The sequence below is a fragment of the Pistacia vera genome, unplaced genomic scaffold (assembly GCF_008641045.1).
Source record: "Pistacia vera cultivar Batoury unplaced genomic scaffold, PisVer_v2 Contig548, whole genome shotgun sequence".
In the NCBI taxonomy this organism is placed as follows: Eukaryota; Viridiplantae; Streptophyta; class Magnoliopsida; order Sapindales; family Anacardiaceae; genus Pistacia; species Pistacia vera.
The window spans coordinates 256,695-276,084 of record NW_022196388.1 but is presented as its reverse complement, the minus strand read 5'-3'; the positions used below and the strand labels follow the sequence as shown (position 1 = coordinate 276,084).

General features: G+C 37.9%; 2 protein-coding genes across 2 annotated transcripts; one reads left to right on the top strand and one right to left on the bottom strand.

Moving 5' to 3' along the window:
- The first annotated feature begins 833 nt into the window (after window positions 1-833).
- On the top strand, window positions 834-1,892 carry LOC116107777. Its single transcript, XM_031394073.1, has 4 exons — window positions 834-1,169; window positions 1,251-1,403; window positions 1,485-1,560; window positions 1,681-1,892. The coding sequence occupies exons 1-4, from the start codon at window positions 834-836 to the stop codon at window positions 1,890-1,892; spliced, it is 777 nt and encodes a 258-aa protein (XP_031249933.1).
- An 11,273-nt stretch (window positions 1,893-13,165) lies between these two features.
- On the bottom strand, window positions 13,166-14,611 carry LOC116107757 (AT-hook motif nuclear-localized protein 25-like). Its single transcript, XM_031394050.1, has one exon. It carries the CDS (start codon window positions 14,066-14,068, stop codon window positions 13,223-13,225), a length of 846 nt encoding a protein of 281 aa, XP_031249910.1. The 5' UTR covers window positions 14,069-14,611; the 3' UTR covers window positions 13,166-13,222.
- Between the last annotated feature and the right edge of the window lie 4,779 nt (window positions 14,612-19,390).

Genomic DNA, 19,390 nt, shown 5'->3' with positions numbered 1-19,390 from the left:
GAAGTTGCAGGTTTTTGGCGCCAAGTTTGAATGTCGCTAGGTAGATGACAGTTAGTGAAGAAGCTGATTTTTTGAAGTCTTTTTGTGATAGCTTTAGGTGATAGTAGCCGGTGATTATGGTTTTATTTTAATGTTTTATACCAGCATCAGTTTTACATGTATGGTTTAGAATTGATTGCAGAAATGTCCTACAGAGTTAGTGTAACAGTGGCAAGTTTTTTGCCTTTAAACTCTTATTTGCTTTGTAACACTCTGGAACGAATAGAAAACCAGTTAGTAATAACCTCCTTCTCTTCCTTCTCTCTTTTCCTTAGTATCTTGTGGCTCTAAAAACCAATAATTGGCATCAGAGACATCTAACCCGTTGGATCAAAATCTGCTTAAAATTTCCTTCTGAACATCTTCTACATATCTGCTTCATGGCTTCAGCTCCAGTTTCATTTTTACCTCCAATCTTCAATGGTGATCAATTCTATATTTGGGCTATCAAAATGAAGACTTATTTAGGAGGTCATGGGTTATGGCAGTATGTGAAAGAAGAGAGACAGCCACCTCAACTTGGAGCAAACCCAACTTTGAACCAGATAAGGATACATGAGGAGGAGATAGCCAAGATACCTAGAGCCTTCTCATGTATTCACTCAACCGTCATTGACTAGGCATTCACAAGGATCATGGCGTGTGAAACTCCTAAAGAGGCTTAGGATAAGCTTAAGGAGGAGTTTGGGGGAAACAATACAACACGTAACATGCAAGTTCTAAACCTGAGAAGAGAACTTGAGATGCTTAAGATGTAAGAGGCTGAGTCTGTCAAAGAGTATGTGGATAGGCTGATGAATGTGGTGAACAAGATTAAGTTACTTGGTGAAGAGTTGACTGACAAGAGGATAATAGAGAAGGTTTTGGTCAGTTTACCTGAGAGATTTGAGACAAAGATCTCTTCACTTAAAGACTCCAAAGACCTGTTCCATATCAGTTTAGTAGAACTTGTGCATGCTCTTCATGCACAAGAGCAGAGGAGATTTTTTAGGCAAGAAGACTTTAGTAAGGGAGTAATGGTTGCTAGTCAAAAGGGAAGAACATGCCAGGGAGGAAATAAGAGAGCTACTAGTGAAAAGAAGGGAAAAATAGAAAAGTTGTTACCAGGAAGGAAAGCATGGTGGTTTGAGGTCATTTCCACCTTGCCCACATTGTAAAAAGAAGAACCATTCTGAAAGCAAATGCTGGTTCAAACCTGGTACACAATGCAGGTATGCAAGCAGTTTGGGCATATAGAAAAGGTTTGCAAAAATAAGGGACATCGGCAAGAGCAACAAGTACAAGTAGTGGAGAATCAGCAACCAAGTCAAGAGACTGAACAGCTCTTCATGGCCTCTTGCTCAAAATTGAAAAATCCTGGTGAAGTCTGGTTGATAGACAGTAGGTGCACAAACCACATGATTCCAGACCTAGCCAACTTTGTGGAAATTGATCACTCCTAACAGTCTATAGTAAAGATTGGAAATGGAGATTGTGTTGATGCCAAGGGAAGAGGCAAGATTGTTGTTCAAACTCCTTCAGGTACAAAGTTTATTTCAAATGTCTTATATGTTCCTGAAATAAACCAAAGTCTGTTAAGTATAGGCCAAATGCTAGAGAAGAATTACTCCTTGCATTTCTAGAATATGTCTTGCATTGTAGAGCATAGGCATAAGAATGAAGTAATGAGAGTAGGAATGCTAGCGAAACGCTTTCCAATAAAGTGGAAGAATTCAGCCTCTCAAGCCCGATCTGTTAAGCTTGATGAGACAGAAATGTGGCACAAAAGGATTGGTCACTATCACTATATTGGCTTGGTGCAAATGAAGAAGAAAAACTTGGTGGATAACCTACCCAAAATTGATGAGAAATGAGGAGTTTGCAAAGTTAGTCAACTTGGCAAATTCAGCAGGCAACCATTTCCAACAAATCAAGCTTGGAGAACTACTAAGAAGCTCCAGCTTGTACACACTAATATGTGTTGCCCCTTGCAAACACCATTACTAAGTGGAAGTAGATACTTCCTCTTGTTTATAAATGATTTTTCCAGGATGTGCTGAGTTTTCTTCTTGAAGCAAAAGAGTGAGGTGACAACAATGTTTAAGAAATTCAAAGAATTGGTGGAGAACCAAACTAGTTTAACCTTGAAGACTATCATAAGTGATAATGGCTCTGAATACACCTCACATTAGTTTGAAGAAGTGTGTGTAGGAGTTGGAATAAGACACCAATTAAGTAGTCCATACACACCATAGCAGAATGGTGTAAGTGAGAGAAAAAAAAAGGACTGTGATGGAGATGTCTAGGTGCATGTTGTATGAAAAGAATCTTCCTAAGTGTTTTTGGGGCTGAAGCTATGAATACAGTAGTGTTTCTACTTAATAGGCTGCCAACTAAAGCCCTGGATAACAAGACACATTTTGAAGCTTGGCATAGTGTGAAGCCAAGTGTTAACAATCTGAAGATATTTGGGAGCATATGTTATGCTCATATTCCAGCAAGCAAAAGGACCGAATTGGATGAAAGGTCAAAGACATGAATTCTGGTGGGATACAGCAGCCTATCCAAGGCTTATAGGATTTATAATCCTAAGACCAAGAAGTTCCTTGTCAATAAAGATGTAAGAGTTGACGAAGCCTTTGCATGGAATTGGGAAAGAAATGAAGTAGAGAGAAAAGAAATACAAAAGCCACGAGGAGATCCCTTGGACAACCAAGAAGCTTCAGAAGGCCGTTCAAACTCTGAAGCAGAAGCTCCTATAAGGGGTACAAACAGAAATTTATGAGAAATGTAATGTGGCTTTGATGGAGCCAGCTTGCTACTCTGAAGCTGCAAAAGTGAAAGAATGGAGGAGAGCAATATAGGAGGAGCTAAGCATGATTGACAAAAATGAAACCTGGGAATTGGTGGATAGACCAGTTAGGAGAAAAGTAATTCAAGTTAAATGAGTGTATAAGAAGAAGTTGAATCCAGATGGGCCAGTTGTGGTAAAGGGGTTGCCCAGTGATGCGTGTTTAATACAACATGCAAAAAAATAGCAAGTATACTAGTCGCTCAAGTAATAGAGTGATGGGTAGGATATCGTTCCCACGAGGACTGGTAGCAAATCCATCCACGGTCTTTACAATATCTCATTCCAGAGACAAGAAAGGTAGTTGTTTCAAGGATGTAAAGGTTGATGAGAGGTGTTGGAATTGGGAAGAGAAGAAAATTCAGTATATCCAGCCCACAAAGAGACAAATTGTGACCAAATGATGGGGCAGATTCTGAAACAGAAGAAGAATTTCAGTCAGGGGACCAGACCTCTTGCTAGATTTATGGGAGATGCAATGTTGCATTGCTTGAACCACTTATCATGAGGCAACTAAGTCAAAGGAATGAGACTTGCTATGTAGGGAGTTGTCCATGATAGAAGAATGGAACATGGGAATTGTGGACAGGCCTATACAGAGAAAGTGATCCAGGTAAAGTGGATCTTCAAGAAAAAATAATCTGATGGTTAGTTTTGAAGCACAAAGCCAGGTTGTTGTGAAAGGGTTTGCACACAACATGGTGTGGATTTCAAAACATTTGCCCGTTGCAAGACTGATACAATCAGTTAGTCTAGCTTTGGGCCCAATTAAGTGGAAAGTGTATCAAATGGATGTTAAGTCAGCTTTCTTGAATGGTTGGTTGATGAGGAGATCTTTGTTGAACAACCTGAGGAATGAATCAAGGGGAAAGAAGACATTTACTTACTGAGAAAGGCCTTTATGGCCTGAAACAAGCTCCAAGAGCTTGGTACGCAAAAACATGACTACCTAGTCGTCTTGGTTAGCAAGACCCCAATGAGACATACTTTTATGTAAAAAAGCCAATGAAGATGTGATTGGTTTCCTTGTATGTGGATGATTTGTTGGTGAGGAAACAATGAATTCAGGTTGAAGAGTTCAAGAAAGCAATGCACAAAGAGTTTGAGATGACTGATTTGGAGTGATGACTTATCTTGGAATGGAAATCCATCAATCTCAAGATGGCATTTTCATTTGCAATGGAGATATGCTAATGAGTGCTTAAGAAATTTGGAATGGATGATGCAAGTCTGTTGCCACACCTTTGGTGCAAAATCAAAGGCTGTAAAGATGATGGAGCACCACGGTAATGAGACAGATTATAGGAGAATATTGGAGCTTGTTTATTAACACAACAAGGCCTGAGCTGATGTTTTCAATTAGTCCCTATCAAGATTATGAGCAAACCAAGTGAGGACATCTTAAAGCGCCAAGAGGGTGCTGATATTCATTAGAACTAATCAATGGAATCTGAAAATTTTAGATTGATAGGTATGCAGACAGTGATTGGGATCTCTTGTGATGACATGCGAAGCCATCAGGGTATGTATTCCTACTGAATTATGGTGCATTTTGTTGGTCTTCCAAGAGCATAGTGGCACAATCCACTGCAGAGGCTGAATACATATCAGCTGCAGCTAGTAAATCAAGCTATTTGGTTGAGAAATTGCTGGCTGATATAGGAAACAGTGTGAGCCTACTAAATTTTTTGATAATCAATCACTTGCATGGCTAAGAATCCAGTCATGCATGGTGAACAAGCCACATAAAAATCAAGTTTCAGGAGTGAGGGAGGCTGAGCAATCGAGAAATAGATTGACACACTGGGGGGAAATGCATTGGCTGATATTTACTAAGTCCTATGTAAGTCCAAGTTTGAAGACATGAAGCTTAAACTTGGTGTCTCAAGCAAAAATATCAAGGGAGTGTTCAAAGGATGATATTTGCTTGAACAATATTTTATATTACTAAGCTGGTGTTTCGGGGCAAAGAAAAAGGTGAAGTTTGAAAGCTGGTCTGGAGCAGTTCACTAGCTGATCTGGGCATGCTGAAGTGATGTATTTTGGTGAATTCAGCTTGTATTGGTGTCAACTTTGTATCAAATTATGTGATGTATCAGAGTTGCTAAGATGTGTGGTTAGGATGTCTTTTGGACAAAATATGTTTTATGGTTAGGTGCAATAGTGTCTGTCATGTATAAATTCTGCTGTAACTTTCAGTTTAGACTAAAGCAATATTAAGCTCTTTTCTCTTACTAGTTGATCATCATTTTCTCTCTCGTAAGACCATTTCATGCCATATAACCAACAGAAAGCCACCTACTTGCCAAGGGATACGATAGTTTAGTACTTTCCAGTCCTTGAAATTTGAAAAGAGCATATCCACATGCACTTGGCATCCATCCATCTAGCAAATAAACCAAATATACCTTTATCTATCGTACTCAAAGAATCTTCTAATCCAACCTATTGAACGGGTCAAAAAAATCAAGATCACAAATTTGAAGGGTAGAGGGGGAATAAAGCGACATTTCCAAGAATGTAAGGAAAGGCTGAACCCGAATACCAGTACCAACTATGATTATATGATACTGCATTTCAACCAAAATCTGATTGACATGTTTCATTTACTGAGTTCTTGAACAACTCATTTCTTTGAATCTCCATCGTGAAGCCAAATGATTCTTTCCTCTGAAACTGTAGAACAAGGCACACCCCAAACAAAAGCTAGAATTTTTGAAGTAGGTGATATTTTGCTGGAAATGTGTGGAATATGTTGCTGGTTGAAGTTGCAGGTTTTGGCGCCAAGTTTGAATGTCTTAGTATGACAGTTAGTGAAGAAGCTGATTTTTTGAAGTCTTTTTGTGATAGCTTTAGGTGATAGTAGCCGGTGATTATGGTTTTATTTTAATGTTTTATACCAGCATTAGTTTTACATGTATGGTTTAGAATGTGATTGCAGAAATGTCCTCCAGAGTTGGTGTAACAGTGGCAAGTTTTTTGCCTTTAAACTCTTATTTGCTTTTTAACACTCTGAACGAATAGAAAACCAATTAGTAATAACCTCCTTCTCTTCCTCTCTCTTTCCTTAGTATCTTGTGGCTCTAAAAACCAATAATTGGCATCAGAGCCATCTAACCCGTTGGATCAAAATCTGCTTAAAATTTCCTTCTGAACATCTTCTAACATATCTGCTTCATGGCTTCAGCTCCAGTTTCATTTTTACCTCCAATCTTCAATGGTGATCATTCTATATTTGGGCTATCAAAATGAAGACTTATTTAGAGGTCATGGGTTTGCAGTATGTGGAAGAAGAGAGACAGCCACCTCACCTTGGGCAAACCCAACTTTGAACCAGATAAGGATACATGAGAGGAGATAGCCAAGGTACCTAGAGCCTTGTCAACTTTGTATCAAATTAATGTGATGTAATCAGAGTTGCTAAGGATGTGTGGTTAGGATGTCATTTTGGACTAAAATATGTTTTATGGTTAGGTGTAATAGTGTTTGTCATGTATAAACTTCTGCTGTAACTTTCAGTTTAGACTAACGCAAATATTACAACTCTTTTCTCTTACTAGTTGATCATCATTTTCTCTCCAGTAAGACCACTTTCATGCTCATATAACCAACAAGTGGTATCAGAGCTCCATCTTGATCTTAAGGGGCCTGCAAAACCTCTATCTTTACACATTCTCTGTCAGTCCTTACCTCACCAAAGACAGACTTCATGGCAACAAGTTCAGCCTCACTCTTGCCTCCAACCTTCAATGGGGAACAGTACCATATGTGGGCTGTGAAGATGGAGGCTTACTTGAGAGGTCAGAGTCTATGGCAGTATGTAAAAGAAGAGAAACAACCACCACAGTTGGGACCAAACCCAACCCTGAACCAGATAAGACTCCATGAAGAGGAGACTGCAAAAGCTCCAAGAGCCCTGTCCCATTTACATGCTACAGTCACTGATCAAGTTTTCACAAGAATAATGGCTTGTGAGACAGCAAAGCAGGCTTGGGACAAGATTAAGGAAGAAGTTGGAGGAAGCACCCAAACTAGAAACATGTAAGTCTTGAACCTAAGGATAGAGTTTGAGACATTGAAAATGCAAGAGGTTGAAGTGGTTAAAAAGTATGTAGATAGATTAATGAATGTGGTTAACAAGATAAGATTGTTAGGGGAAGAGATAAGTGATAAAAGAATTGTTGAAAAGGTGTTAGTAAGCCTACCCGAGAGGTTTGAATCAAAAATTTCTTCTTTGGAGGATTCTAAAGACTTGTCTCAAATCACCTTAACCGAACTTGTCCATGCACTTCAAGCCCAAGAGCAAAGAAGAAAACTGAGGCAAGAGGATAGTAGTGAAGCTATATTGTTTGTCCAACAGAAGAGCAAGCCAACTCAAGGAGGAAACAAGAAGTTTGGAGGAGAGAAAAGAGGAAAAGAGAGAGTAAACAATCAGTGGAACAAACCAGCAGGTTTCAAGAGTTTTGCACCATGTTCCCACTGCAAAAAGAAGAACCATGCTGAGTACAAGTGCTGGTTCAGACCAAATGTTCAATGCAGGGCATGCAAGCAGCTAGGCCACATTGAAAAGGTCTGCAAAAATAAACAACAGCAACCTGCACATACTGCTGAATATTTACAGCAGAATTCTGAATCTAAGCAGCTTTTTGTGGCATCCTGCTATGCTATTCAGTTCAATGCTGGAACTTGGCTGATTGATAGTGGATGTACAAACCACATGACACCTAATCTAGAGAATTTTGTGAAGTTGGATCAAGCATACCAGTCAAGTGTAAAGGTGGGAAATGGTGAACTTGTGAAAGTTAAAGGTAGGGGAGATGTGGTTGTGCAGACCATGATAAGTACAAAGATTATTTACAATGTATTATTTGTTCCTGAAATCAACCAAAATCTGCTTAGTGTAGGACAAATGCTTGAAAGAAATTACATGCTGCATTTTGAAAATAAAACCTGCACAATATTAGATGATGAGGGAAAGGTGATGATGCATGTGAAAATGGTTGGGAAAAGCTTCCCAATTGAACTTAAAAAACCAGAGTTTCATGCTATGACAGTAAACTCAGATGATACAAACATATGGCATAAAAGATATGGTCATTACCATTATGCTGGACTTAAGCAAATGAAGCTTAAAGGGATGGTACACACCTTACCTGAAATAGAAGAGAAAGAGAGTTTATGTAGAGTATGCCAAATAGGGAAGCTTAGCAGACCAGCCTTTCCTACAAATCAGGCTTGGAGAGCTACTAGAAAGCTCCAATTGGTGCACACTGATGTGTGTGGACCAATGTAGACCACATCCATGAATGGATCCAGATTCTTCATCTTGTTTATTGATGATCATTCAAGAATGACTAGGGTGTACTTCCTAAAGCAAAAGGGAGAAGTGGCTGCTGTGTTTAGGAGGTTCAAAGCTGAAGTTGAAAACCAATATGGGGTAAAGATCAAGGCTGTGAGAAGTGACAATGAAGGTGAATACACCTCAAATGAGTTTGAATCAACTTGCAGGGAGGCTGGAATATGGCATCAGTTTAGTTGTCCCTACACTCCCCAACAAAATGGAGTGAGTGAGAGAAAGAATAGGACAGTAATGGAGATGTCCAGGTGTTTCTTGACTGAAAAGGAGCTGCCAAAGGAATTATGGGCTGAATCTGTCAATACAAGTGTGTATTTGCTGAATAGGCTTCCAACCAAAGCTTTAAAGGATCAAACTCCATTTGAAGCATGGTATGGAGTTAAGCCTCAAGTGGATCATCTAAGAATATTTGGGAGTATATGCTATGTACTCATACTAGCCATCAAAAGGTCAAAGCTGGATGGCAAAGCAAGGGATGGAATTCTGGTAGGTTACAACATCCAATCCAAGGCTTACAATATCTTCATTCCAGAGACAAGAAAGGTAGTTGTTTCAAGGGATGTAAAGGTTGATGAGAGGTCAGTGTGGAATTGGGAAGAGAAGAAAATTCAAGTAGATCCATGGCCACAGCAAAGAGAACAAATTGCTGACCAAACTGATGGGGCAGATTCTGAAACAGAAGAAGAAATTTCAGTCAGGGGAACCAGACCTCTTGCTGAGATTTATGGGAGATGCAATGTTGCATTGCTTGAACCAACATCTTATCATGAGGCAACTAAGTCAAAGGAATGGAGACTTGCTATGTAGGAGGAGTTGTCCATGATAGAAAAGAATGGAACATGGGAACTTGTGGACAGGCCTACCAAGAGGAAAGTGATCCAGGTAAAGTGGATCTTCAAGAAAAAACTAAATCCTGATGGTTTAGTTTTGAAGCACAAAGCCAGGTTGATTGTGAAAGGGTTTGCACAGCAACATGGTGTGGATTTCTAAGATACATTTGTCCCGATTGCAAGACATGATATAATCAGGTTAGTTCTAGCTTTGGCAGCCCAATTTAAGTGGAAAGTGTATCAAATGGATGTTAAGTCAGCTTTCTTGAATGGTTGGTTGGATGAGGAGATCTTTGTTGAACAACCTAATGGATATGAAATCAAGGGGAAAGAAGACGAGGTGTACTTACTAAGAAAGGCCTTGTTGGCCTGAAACAAGCTTCAAGAGCTTGGTACAGCAAAATCAATGACTACCTAGTCAGTCTTGGTTATGCAAGAAGCCCCAATGAGCATACTTTATATGTAAAAAAGGCCAATGAAGATGTGATTATGGTTTCCTTGTATGTGGATGATTTGTTGGTGATTGGAAACAATGGAATTCAGGTTGAAGAGTTCAAGAAAGCAATGCACAAAGAGTTTGAGATGACTGATTTGGGAGTGATGACTTACTTCCTTGGAATGGAAATCCATCAATCTCAAGATGGCATTTTCATTTGTCAAAGGAGATATGCTAATGAGATGCTTAAGAAATTTGGAATGGATGATTGCAAGTCTGTTGCCACACCTTTGGTGCAAAATCAAAGGCTATGTAAAGATGATGGAGCAGCCACGGTAGATGAGACAGATTATAGGAGAATGATTGGTAGCTTGTTGTACTTAACAGCAACAAGGCCTGAGCTGATGTTTTCAATTAGTCTCCTATCAAGATTTATGAGCAAACCAAGTGAGGAGCATCTTAAAGCAGCCAAGAGGGTGCTGAGATTCATTAGAGGAACTGCAAATCATGGAATCTGAAAATTTTAGATTGATAGCATATGCAGACAGTGATTAGGGATACTCTTGTGATGACATGCGAAGCGCATCAGGGTATGTATTCCTACTGAATTATGGTGCATTTTTTTGGTCTTCCAAGAAGCATAGTGGCACAATCCACTGCAGAGGCTAACTACATATCAGCTGCAGCTGTAGTAAATCAAGCTATTTGGTTGAGAAATTTGCTGGCTGATATAGAGGTAAAGCAGTGTGAGCCTACTAAAATTTTCTATGATAACCAATCGACCGTTGCAATGGCTAAGAATCCAGTCATGCATGGTTGAACTAACCACATAAAAATCAAGTTTCAGGCAGTGAGGGAGGCTGAGCAATTCGGTGAAATTAGATTGACACACTGCGGGGGGAAATGCAATTGGCTGACATATTTACTAAGTCCCTATGTAAGTCCAAGTTTGAAGACATGAAGCTTAAACTTGGTGTCTCAAGCAAAAATATCAAGTAGGAGTGTTCAAAGGAGTGATATTTTGCTTGAAACAATATTTTAGATTAAACTAGAGCTGTGTTCTGGTGGCAAAAGAAAAAAGGCTGAAGTTTGAAAGCTGGTCTGGAGCAGTTCACATAGCTGATCTGCAGGCATGCTGAAGTGATGTATTTTGGTGAATTTAGCATGTATTTGGTTGTCAACTTTGTATCAAATTAATGTGATGTAATCAGAGTTGCTAAGAATGTATGGTTAGGATGATTTTTGGACTAAAATATGTTTAATGGTTAGGTGCAATAATGTCTGTACATGTATAAAGTTCTGCTATAACTTTCAGTTTATTGTAATGCAAATATTACAACTCTTTTCTCTCACTTGTTCATCATCTTTTCTCTCCCATATAACCACATTCATGCTCATATAACCAACACAGCCTTGACAACCACAGAGGAATCCTTGGGCTGGTTGTCAAGAGTTGGAGGTATGTGGACAGTATAATTCATGTAATCTCCTGATATTTCACCAGACATATCAAGATCTTCTCTCGACAGACTGACATACAACCCGCTTGAAGTTCTTCTTGCAAATTTTACAGTTTGTCCACTTGTTGAATTGCGACCGCTGGGAGAATCCTTAGAACTCCCACCATTTCTTACCTTCTTTGATGTTTGTGAAGTTAGAGAAGCCATTGTATAAATAAAAGTTTGTTCATTAATTACAATTATATGTTGCAGAGTGATGAAAATGTAATAGCATGATTAATTAAATTGAGGTTGAAGAATATAAGTGAAGATGCATAATGGAAGCAGGATTCAAGCTGATGATGAAAGCTTGTTCCACCATATTCTTAGGGGCGGGGACAAAATTGGGAATGGGAAGGCACATTGGAAATAATATTGAAAGAAAAGAAGTTATTTAATGGTGAGAGACCAAGTCTGATACATGGTTGTGTTGTTATGAATTTTAAGGAGATTGTTTGAAAGCAGTGACAGTTATTTCAACACTTTCTTCCATGTCCATGAATTTTTTTTCACCATTGATCAATCCATGCTTTTTTTTTTCTGCCCTTGTCTTTCTCAAAATAGCTAACTCATCTACATTATTATTTTCTTTACAAAGTGTAACATGTAACATTTTCAATTACAACCACTATATTAATTAAAGTATATTCATTTGTTCATGGCCATCAAAAACGCTTGCTAATTAGCTTTTTAACTAATTTCCATATTTAAGAAAATTAATTCAAGGATTCATATATATATGCTAGCAAACTAGCTCAGACACCTTCAATGATTAAAAAAGAAAAACGTACGAGTGGAATCCAAGCATATATAATTTTGCTAAACAATAGTATTTTTGGTGTTAACTATCAATTGCATACTTGCTATTTGAAGAGATCAAGAGAATATATATTATTAGAGAAGAATTAACAAGTTAATGTATTGCCTAATGGCATACCAGATAACACTACTTGACTAAAAGAATTTTTATTTATTTATCATTGGAGGTTTTTAAGTCCATTTGTACATACCTCAACTAATCTCCCAAGATCTTGGAACCGTCGGCTGGATAAGAGCCCAAGTGGTCATCCTTATTAGTGGTTGAAGAGACTCGAATATAAAAGCTCATGAAATATCTTTTTGCTCTTTTACCTCAGACCACCCAATAATGGTTACTAAAAGAAATTAATTGGTAAAGGGATCATGAATGGCATGGAATTTAATTTTATATAACTATAAGTTCTAACTTCTTAATCTATTCCATTAAGTCAAGACAGTGAATTTGAGATAATCAATGGGGAGGGAGATAGAAATAGGCTAAGAAACAAAAAGGTAAAACCTAAGAAGAGCACTATTAATGCAACTAATTAATTATATATATATTGGTGACCAGAGGTGTGTCCAGTCAACTTGCATGCATCTCAACTAATCCCCCGAAGTCCTAAATTGAATGATCGGGTAAATTCTTTTAGTAGTTACCCCTATTAGTATTTGAGGGACTCGAACTTAGGAACCCATGTTGGCCCCTTTACTATTTTACTTACCCTAATGGTAATGCTAACTACAAGCAAAGCAATGACTAAGTAAAATTGAAGAAGCAAAAGAGACAAAGCACTACCCAACCCATCCATGCATACTAATTTTTCAAGTTTCAATGTTTTGATTCAATAGTTCCAATACCAACATCTGTTTTCCGCTTTTTGGAATTAGGGTTTTTCTTTTCTGCCCAAGATGGTGGTTTAATTAGAATCTTTTCAACAACAAAAGAGATTTGACTGAGAAACAGTGTTCAATTCTACCAGGCCATTTCGTAACTGACATTAGAACTTTCCTTTCCTATAGCCCTTCTTCTTCTGTAACGTTTAGTCAGCACAGGGCAAAGTGGAGCTACTGTTACTGCTACTGCGTAGAGGATTACAAAACCAAAATATAAAATGATAAGAGTTATGTATAAATGCGGTACTGGTAGAAGAAGAAGAAGAAGACATTGGTGCAGAGGCTATATATATATAGATCATCAACAGAAAATAAACAAAATTAAAAATGTCAGAATAATATTTTGTACATATGAATTTGGAACTTACTGATTCAGAAGCTTCAACCCTACGTACATGATCTTCAGTATTCCTATTTAAAATTTCTTCATTTAGCTTTAATTTTAGAGGACTTTATGATCTCTACAGCGGTTCTCAGTGACAAGTTTAATTTGATTTCTCCTTATTCTTCTTCTGCTGTTCTTCTTCAAACTTACAATTAAAATGGTGGCCTTGTAGAACTACCAGCTGCAGTGCCACTACCCCAACCAAAAACATCACCAGGGAAAGGAGGATAATTTCCCATATTCACTCCCAAATTATAGAAAGGAACACCTCCACCGGAATTACTTCCGCCGTTTCCTCCATCGCCCAATTGCCCTCCACCACCTGTCACTCCCGATGACTGGGAAGCAGCTGGCCGAACCTGCCCTGGTGATTCTTCTTCCTCAAGTGGTAACCTATCATAAACTGCATTTGCAAATGATGCCGCCATCAAAACCACCGGACTTGAAGCCATCAAAGGCCCCACAACGCTCCCTCCCACCACTTGTCCCTGTCCACCCGCCAGATATATAGTCAAGCCACCCGCTCCTGTCGGCGCCGGAGGTGGCAGTGACGTCCCCGTGAGGGACAAAATCTCGAACCGCCCGTGTAGTGTTATCACACTCCCGGCTGGAGCAGCCGGCTGCTTCAACGTCACATTAGTAACCGTTCCCGTTCCGCTGAGGACACAAACACCCCGTCCACGGCGCCTAGCGTAGTTTGACACAACATCAACTATGTCTGAGCCAGCTGAAATTTCAAGAACGTGGGATCTAAGCGCGTTTGGACTGTCCCGAGTGATGATAATTGGTGGCTTGGGCTTGTTTTTTGAACCCGAGGGACGCCCACGGGGCCTGCGGCCGGAACCAGTGCCTCCTCCACCTGAACTGGTGGCTGCTGCATCGGAATCATGACTGCTTCTTTGTTCTTGCTCCGGTGATTCTCTGGCATCCGTCTGGTTTTGGAGCTGCAGAAGCTGGTGAACATAGCGAGAACCTGGACTCGGTTCCAACCCAGACATTGCCAATATATCGATCTTTTCTTCAAGCTCAGAAATAAATAACCCAAAAAAAAAAAAAAAAAAAAGCAAAGCAAAGTTTTCAAACTGTGAAACTAGAATTTCACCTCTCCTTTATACAAAGGAAGATCTGTGAGAAAATATAAACGGTTTTCTTCAACAAATATGCACAAGATATATAGAAAGATGCAAACCCAGAATTGCCTAATACAGCACACTACTGGTATAGTGTTAGTGAGATGACTTGTAAATTTGTTTAAACAGTTTCTTTCTCTTCACTGTGATATCTCTGATACGATCAAAATGCATTAAAACTTGGTAAAAATCAATAGCTTAATTAAAAATACTTCTCTAATCAGATCCAGATTTGTGGAGATGATGGAGGGAGGATGGCTTGCTGCAGAAACTTCAAAGAAAAACAAAGCCCAGAAACCTATCTGAACAGTGATTAAATATATAAGAAGAAAAGATATCTATTAGTATAATCAATAATGTAAACTATATGTTATTATATATATTAATATATAGTAGTGGTAATTTCTTTTTAGTTTTGGTTCTCTGAAAATCTATGAGCCAGTTTGAATGTCTGAAAACCAAGGTTTGAATGGATTGGATTCAAAGTGAGGAATATAAAGAGGTAAAAAAAAAAGTGGAAAGCACAGAGAGAGAGAGAGAGAGAGGTAATACTTTTAATTGAAAAGCTAAAAATAAAGGAGCATGCTTTCGTGACTATGAAGGCATATATTAATTTTTCATGCATTATTAATTTGTTTAATCAATCCATCTATATATATATATATATATATATATAACAAACTTAGTATTTATGCAATTAATTAAAACTAAATTCATCATGAGTCAATTTAGTCAGCCCAATTACTCTAATCAACTAATTAATTAATGACTAATCTTTCCACATCACCTCTCTAATTCTACCAACCACTACTTCTCATATTTATTATTTATAATTTTTTTATTTNTATCAAACTGAACCAAGAGATTTCTCAAGTCCTGGATATTATATTAAAGTTTCTGGATTTGAGTGAGAACCAACTTTTTGGTCAGTCAACAAATCAACTTGGACAATTTAAGCATTTGACATTTCTAATTCTGTTTCTGGTCCTATCTCATCTTTAATTAGGAGAACTTTCATCGTTGCAATCTTTCATATAACAAAACTGAAAGGAAAATTTCTGAAGTCCATTTTGCAAATCTCAAAAGATTGTATGTTTTTTTATGTATCTGGAAATCCTGTTAGATTGAAAGTCAATCCTCAGGGGATCCCTCCTTTTAAACTCCAACTATTAGGACTGAGATCTTGTCATTTAAGGCCTCAATTTCCATTATTGCTCCATACACAGAAGGATTTAGTTTATATAGATATATCAGACTCAGGAATTTCAGATTCTCTTCCAATTTAGTTATTTGAATTTTCTTTCCAATATATCTATATAATCTATCTCAGAACCAACTCTATAGGAACATTCCGAATTTGACTGAGTTAACCCAACTTAATTTACTAGATTTGAGCTTAAACAATTTGTCTAGTCCATTGCCTCTTATACCTTCCAGTCTGTATGCACTCAATCTTTCCAGTAATGCTTTGTTTGTCAGGTTCAATCATCCATTTCTTGTGTTATGGGATGAATGAGTCAAAGAACCTGATTGAAAAGTTAGTCCTTAGAGAAAACTTTTTAGATGGAGAATTACCAGATTGCTGGATGAATTGGAAACACTTGACAAGCTTGAATTTCGATAACAATAAATTTTCTGTTAACCTTCCAACCTCAACTGGAACTTTAAATTCTCTTAGATCGCTACACCGTCGTGAAAACAACCTATTTGGAGCAATACCAATGTGTCTTAAAAATTGTACAGAGTTACTAGAAGTTGATATCAGTGAAAATGAGTTTGCTGGAAACATTCCAGCTTATTGATTCTCAATCTTCATTCAAATAAGTTTAATGGTGTTTTACAAGCAGAAATTTGTCACCTGGATTCTCTACAAATCTTAAATCTTGCTTGCAATTAACTTTGTGGACCTCCACTGCCAAAAAATTGTATTGTGACTTCTCATGCTGGAGCCAATTAACATGAAATGGGCTTGCTGTGCATGACCATGACTATTGGATTTATGATGACTTTGTGGATTGTAATTAGTCCTTAACTTGTAATCAGAGGACTTAAATTTGTGCATTATCATTTCTTAGGCAGCTTTTGAAATGAATATGGGTGTTATTTAATGTTTGAATCAATATCCTTTTATGTACTTAAAGTCATTGATTAATGATCATTGGATGATTACATTAAAAAAAAAGATCTATTGGCTTCTAAAAGGTTTTCTGTTTTGAACAGAGCTTGAAACAAGGGGCCATGGAACAAAGTGATTTTGTTATTCTGCTTTAATATTTATTTATAATGCTATCAAACAATAAGGATTTTAAAACATGAAAGGGATCAAAACATATATTTCCGATTCTACCAGCAACTTTATCTTCTTCACAGCTCTATCACTTGCAGTTATGTTGATAGTATTCAGAACTAATTCCAGTTTTTTGTCCATGAACATCCAGCTATTCCTCTTGACACACTTAAAACATATATTTAAAATTTATATACCAGGGCTAGCTATTCAAACAAAACTCTTTCCAAGATCCCTCCATCACACTCTTCAGAAGTAATCCAGAATGGTTTTTACTGCTACTTCACGGTAACCATTACAATAACGTTACCATTGTGCTGCACCATCCTTGTAACATTACTGTTGCCATGTACAATCACGGTAACGTTACTGGTACTTCATGGTAACGTTACTGTTGCAATGAATCACCACAGTAATGTTACCAGAACCTGAGGCACCAGTAACGTTACCATTATGCTGCACCATCGCTGTATGGTTACTGTGCCTCAAGACACTTGTACGTTACTGTTGCAATGTACCATCACGGTAATGTTACTGGTGCCTCAGGTTCTAGTAACATTACGGTTGCAATGAACATCACGATGACACCACTGGAACCTGAGGCACGGTAGTCATGCTGTAGCATTACAGTAACCCTACTGCAACTTGAGGTACCAGTAGCAAGTTACTGAGACAGGAGGAGCAGGTGACGTTGCAGGTGGAAAGCATGGTGCAATCAGGGCCGGCTTAAGGGTAGGCAAGTGAGGCACCTGCCTAGGGCCCCCAAAAAATGGGCCCAAACTTTTTATAATTTTTTTTTTTTTTTAATATCTTTCAAAATGAAAATGGTTCATAATTTCTTATCAAGTCAAGGGGCCCCCCAAAAAAAAGCCCAAATTTATTATAAACTTTTTACATATATTCTCACCCAAAGTTTGATAAAATAGCAAGTTTGTATCTCTAGTTTCATATATTCCAGTTTATACCCTTAAATTAATACATTGAATCTCTTTTAACAATAAAATGCTAAAATGGTCATTTATATATCTCAAATTACTCATCCCCAATTCAATCCCAAAATTTGACATTCACATAAATCATCTCTAGCCCTCTTCTACCGCCAGTGGTTTGGAGTTGATTTCGGTCGATTTTCTCACCAAAATCGATCGAAATCATCATTTTATCATTTCTCAACCTTGATAGCCCTCGATTTGGCTAATTTTTGATGAATCTCGCAACCCAACTCCACCACAAGATAGCCATTTCCATCCTTTTCGACATGTACCCAACATTATTGGCCTTTCCCGACACCACCATCTTCCTCCCCTCAGCCCTCTCACCAAAACCCCTATCATACCTCATCCGTTTACTCTGCCAATCGTCGACCACCGATACATTTTGGGCCGTGACTTCTCAACCCTTTTCTTATCAATCTTGGCATTGGAAATCACCCATTTCACCACCCATCACTTCTCCAACATCTACTCTCCAAAACACCCCACCAACCTAACCTTGTTAGCCTGCCGATTGCTGTCCACCTCTCCTAGTAATTTTTTATCTCAAAAGGCAAGAAAATAAATTTGAAATAATTTTTTTTTAATATACACTTATATTATTAGAAGACCCTCAAAGTAATTCTTGCTTAGGGTCATAAATGTTCTTGAGATGACCCTATCCACTGGTAAGGGGGAATTAAGAGGATGTGCATAGCTTTCATCCATAGTCTCGAGGCATTAATTTATATTGCCTGTTTTACAAGAACGAGGAGAGATATTGAATGAAATAACAGTGGTGAATTATTATGTAATTTAAAATTGTGCGTGGGGTCTAGCCTGATGTTTTAGTGGCAAAAAGAGAGTAGAAGACAACTGTACTTTTAGGTTGCAACCACTCTACTGTTGTAATTTCAGAAAGAGGGTGGAACTGTGGAAGCAATATTAGAGAAAACATTAAGCCTCTTATAGTTTTAACCNAGGTTTTTTCAAAACAAACTGAATTTCAGTTATATTTCCAGCAAAATATCACTGTTTCAACAAAAACAAAGACAAAGATACCGGAAAAGAAACCTGAAGGGACCGCTAATATGCAAGTGTTAGTTGGTCTTCACCAATTGATTTATCATAATTAAGTCATAAGTGGTGCTCTTACAACCTGCGAGTTTGATCCACCGAAATGTTGTTACCAATTTTCTACGCATTTCCATGATATAAGCATGAGATATTGAAAAAGAAGGACGAAGTTAGAAAAATAAGAGCTATAAATATTGTCCTCATTACTTGGTGTCCATGCCGTACGTAACAGGTTATAATTATAAACAGTGAGATGTAAAGCATGTCAGAGAATGGAGAAATTTTCAACTAAATTCTTTGATCTCTGTTTTGAACAGAGCTTGAAACAGGGGACTATGTGAAACAAAGAAATCAAAAGACAAACTTTGATGCATCCCACAATATTGGCAACAAACTTTTGGACCTCCACTTCCAAATTGTACTGACAATACTATTTCAGTACCTGTACCTGACCACAAAGATGATTATGGAGATGAAGTGGATTGGTTCTATGTAAGCATGGAGCTTGGATTTGTGGTTGGCTTCTGAAGTTTTATGGGTCTTTTATTAATCATCAAAAGATGGAGGTTTATATATTGTGATTTCTTGGACTTCCTCAGTTACATGTTTTACAGTGTTGTAAGAAGGTGATAGTAAAACTTTGTGTGAAGCTGTGTCAGTTTATGTACTTCAATTATCAAATGATGAGGTACAATAAATGTGGGAAGTCTATTCATGTGTGTGCTCGATTAAAGGTGTAATTTGATGTATAATTTTGCAAAAACATAAAAGAATGGATCAATGGAATGATGTTGTCTTCAAACAGAAGATATACTACTAGTCTTATGATATGAGGTTGTTCTGTGTCTCTCTAGA